We start from the raw sequence: 2570 nt of genomic DNA, 5'->3' as shown, positions 1-2570 counted from the left end.
CTATCAGAAACACAAATAATTGCTCAACTAGAACTGCTCTAATAAGCCTTTATAACTCATGAGCCCTTCCACCACGTCATATTTTCAAAGTTTGTTACCTACAGGAACGACAGTAGCAGCAGGAAATAACTCACCGAAGATGGCCAAATAGTCAGTAGAGGGACTGGGAACTTAAGGACGATATTTTACAGATATTTCAAGGTGAGATGGACTGTCTGCGGCGAGCATTGGAGCAATAATTTTGAAAAAAAACACGTGTAAACATTTGAAGGGAAGAAATCAAAGGAGCGGTGGTAGTAGTATTGAAAAACAAGAGGGAATGAAGAGTAATAAGCTAAATAGTTGAAAAATAGAATATTATTAGGAGTGAAAGCTAAACCCACAAACTCGGTGATTATTTAGCTTTCACGTCAATTTATCATCATATGGGGAGAGTGAATACACGGTCAATTAATGTATATATTGGCTTATAAATAGGGAAGGGGCTGCAGAGAATTTTGATTTGTAATGGAATACTGGATGCATTGATATGCATACGTAATGCATATAGACGGGGTCGAAAGAGTCAGAGGGAGGGTATTTGTAAGCATCTTGGACGGGAAAAGGGAGAAAGAAAGAATAAGTTCGAAATTAAGAACGATGCTTTCTTATTTTTGGGCGCTAGATTTCGCCTTTTCAGGCGAGTAAAAATATAATTGTGTCAGTCAGTGTCCCCATTCAAACTTACTTTTAATTTGTAAACCAAAAAGTAAAAACATGATTCTATAAGTATTTTATTTCCTTATACGAAGTGACACTGGATAACGGATAAAATTGTACAAGGAATATTTCAATGATAATAATTAGCATTCATTTTATTTTCTTTCAATCAGATGTGGCAAGATATTGAGACTGTCATCTTGGGCGCCGGAGGGCCAGCACAAGCCACCCCAGTCACCGAGTTCGCACAAGAAGAATCCCCGGCGACAGAGATAACGAGCACTGACCCCAGCGACTGCAGCGTCACCGCTCCGAACGAGAAGGGCATCAGCCGATTACTGTCTGTCGAGAGACAGCGAGAACCGGAGAATCCCTTCCTGCCCGCCTGCTCACCCGAGTCGGGCTACTACAGTGAGACAGGTGGACTGTCCGCGGGGAGCGAGGAGCCCAGGGCCAGCGGCAGCGCAGAGCGGGACGAGCACACAGCGCCCCCCCAAACCTCAAACTCAATGAGCCACCCCGGAGCAACTAATGGCGGAGCGGGTGACGCGTCCGGCCACCAGCAGCAGCAACAACAACAGCTCTACTTCCAAACTTCCAAGCTTAAGGCCGAGAACAGGACTGAGCCTATATACTTTCACCACCAGCACTCTGGTTACCACACGAACCACTATGCCCCGGCTCACCACGCCATGCCCCCGTCTCACTCCGTCCACACGCAGCAGTACTGCCCCCCATACGGTGCCAGCAACGGCCAGTCACAGCTCTACCCCCCACCGGTGCCGCACCCGCATGGCACCATTTCCTTCAGCCAGATCTCCCCGCCGCCCACGCCCGAGAACTGCGGCACGTTCTACCACCCGGTAGTCTCATCGTCGGGGCCCACGGCCGGAACCTCGTCCAATCCGGGGGCCGGACCGCCGCCCTATGTGGACCTCTACCGCCACCAGCCCACGTTCGTTCCACAAGTGACGCACTTCAAGATCTTGACGCCACCGTCTTCGCCGCATCTGATCAACCATTTCCACCAGCCGGGGGGCGGGGGCGGCACAGGGTACATCGGCCCCGTGCACCACCAGCATCCCCACACGGCACCGCCCCGACCGCAACACGTTCCGCATCACGGGCACCCGCACCACCTACCCTCGCACCACCCAATGCACGCCGCGCACCTGCCCCCGCCTCCGCCACCGCCTCCGCCACCTCCGCCCCCACCGGCGCCCGCGGCTCAGGCCACCGCGGTCCCTGAAGGCACGCCGGCGCCCAAGACCCGTCGGCGGAGGAACTGGAGCCGCCGCAAGGTGATCGTGCACACGTGCTCCCACCCGGGCTGCGCCAAAACGTACACCAAGTCGTCGCACCTCAAGGCGCACCTCCGCACCCACACGGGGGAGAAGCCGTACCAGTGCAGCTGGAAGGGGTGCGGCTGGAAGTTCGCCCGCTCCGACGAGCTGACGCGTCACTACCGCAAGCACACCGGAGACCGGCCGTTCCAATGCCGGCTGTGCGAGAGGGCCTTCTCCCGCTCCGACCACCTCTCACTCCACATGAAGAGGCACATGACCATGTAGCTTGTCGCTTGGACTCGCTGTGGGACCTCCATGGGTGCCGTGAAGTGCCTTAGACTTCGGTAGTACTAGTCAAAGTGGCCAGGCGCAGCAAATGTGCGGTAAACCCTTTGAGAAGTTATATAAAGCATTACATGCCAGGGGTAGTTTAGTTGTCAAAATATCCCTTGTTTCGAGAGCTAAGAATGAACTTTTGCCCTAATATACTGACTCAATGATATTCGCATGCTTTGTATGATAAGGCTTTTATTAAGTATGTCTGGGTTTTATCTCAAGTATGTTTCCTACATATTGCACCAAGAG

The 2570-nt window shown here is 52.7% G+C and overlaps 1 protein-coding gene across 1 annotated transcript; it reads left to right on the top strand.

Annotated features, from left to right (window-relative positions):
- Positions 1–872: 872 nt before the first annotated feature.
- On the top strand, positions 873–2270 carry LOC139691245 (Kruppel-like factor 3). Its single transcript, XM_071588990.1, has one exon. The coding sequence runs from the start codon at positions 873–875 to the stop codon at positions 2268–2270; it is 1398 nt and encodes a 465-aa protein (XP_071445091.1).
- Positions 2271–2570: the final 300 nt, after the last annotated feature.

This window comes from Hetaerina americana, unplaced genomic scaffold, assembly GCF_022747635.1.
Source record: "Hetaerina americana unplaced genomic scaffold, ioHetAmer1.1.p SCAF_31, whole genome shotgun sequence".
In the NCBI taxonomy this organism is placed as follows: Eukaryota; Metazoa; Arthropoda; class Insecta; order Odonata; family Calopterygidae; genus Hetaerina; species Hetaerina americana.
This window is presented reverse-complemented; position numbering and strand designations above follow the sequence as displayed.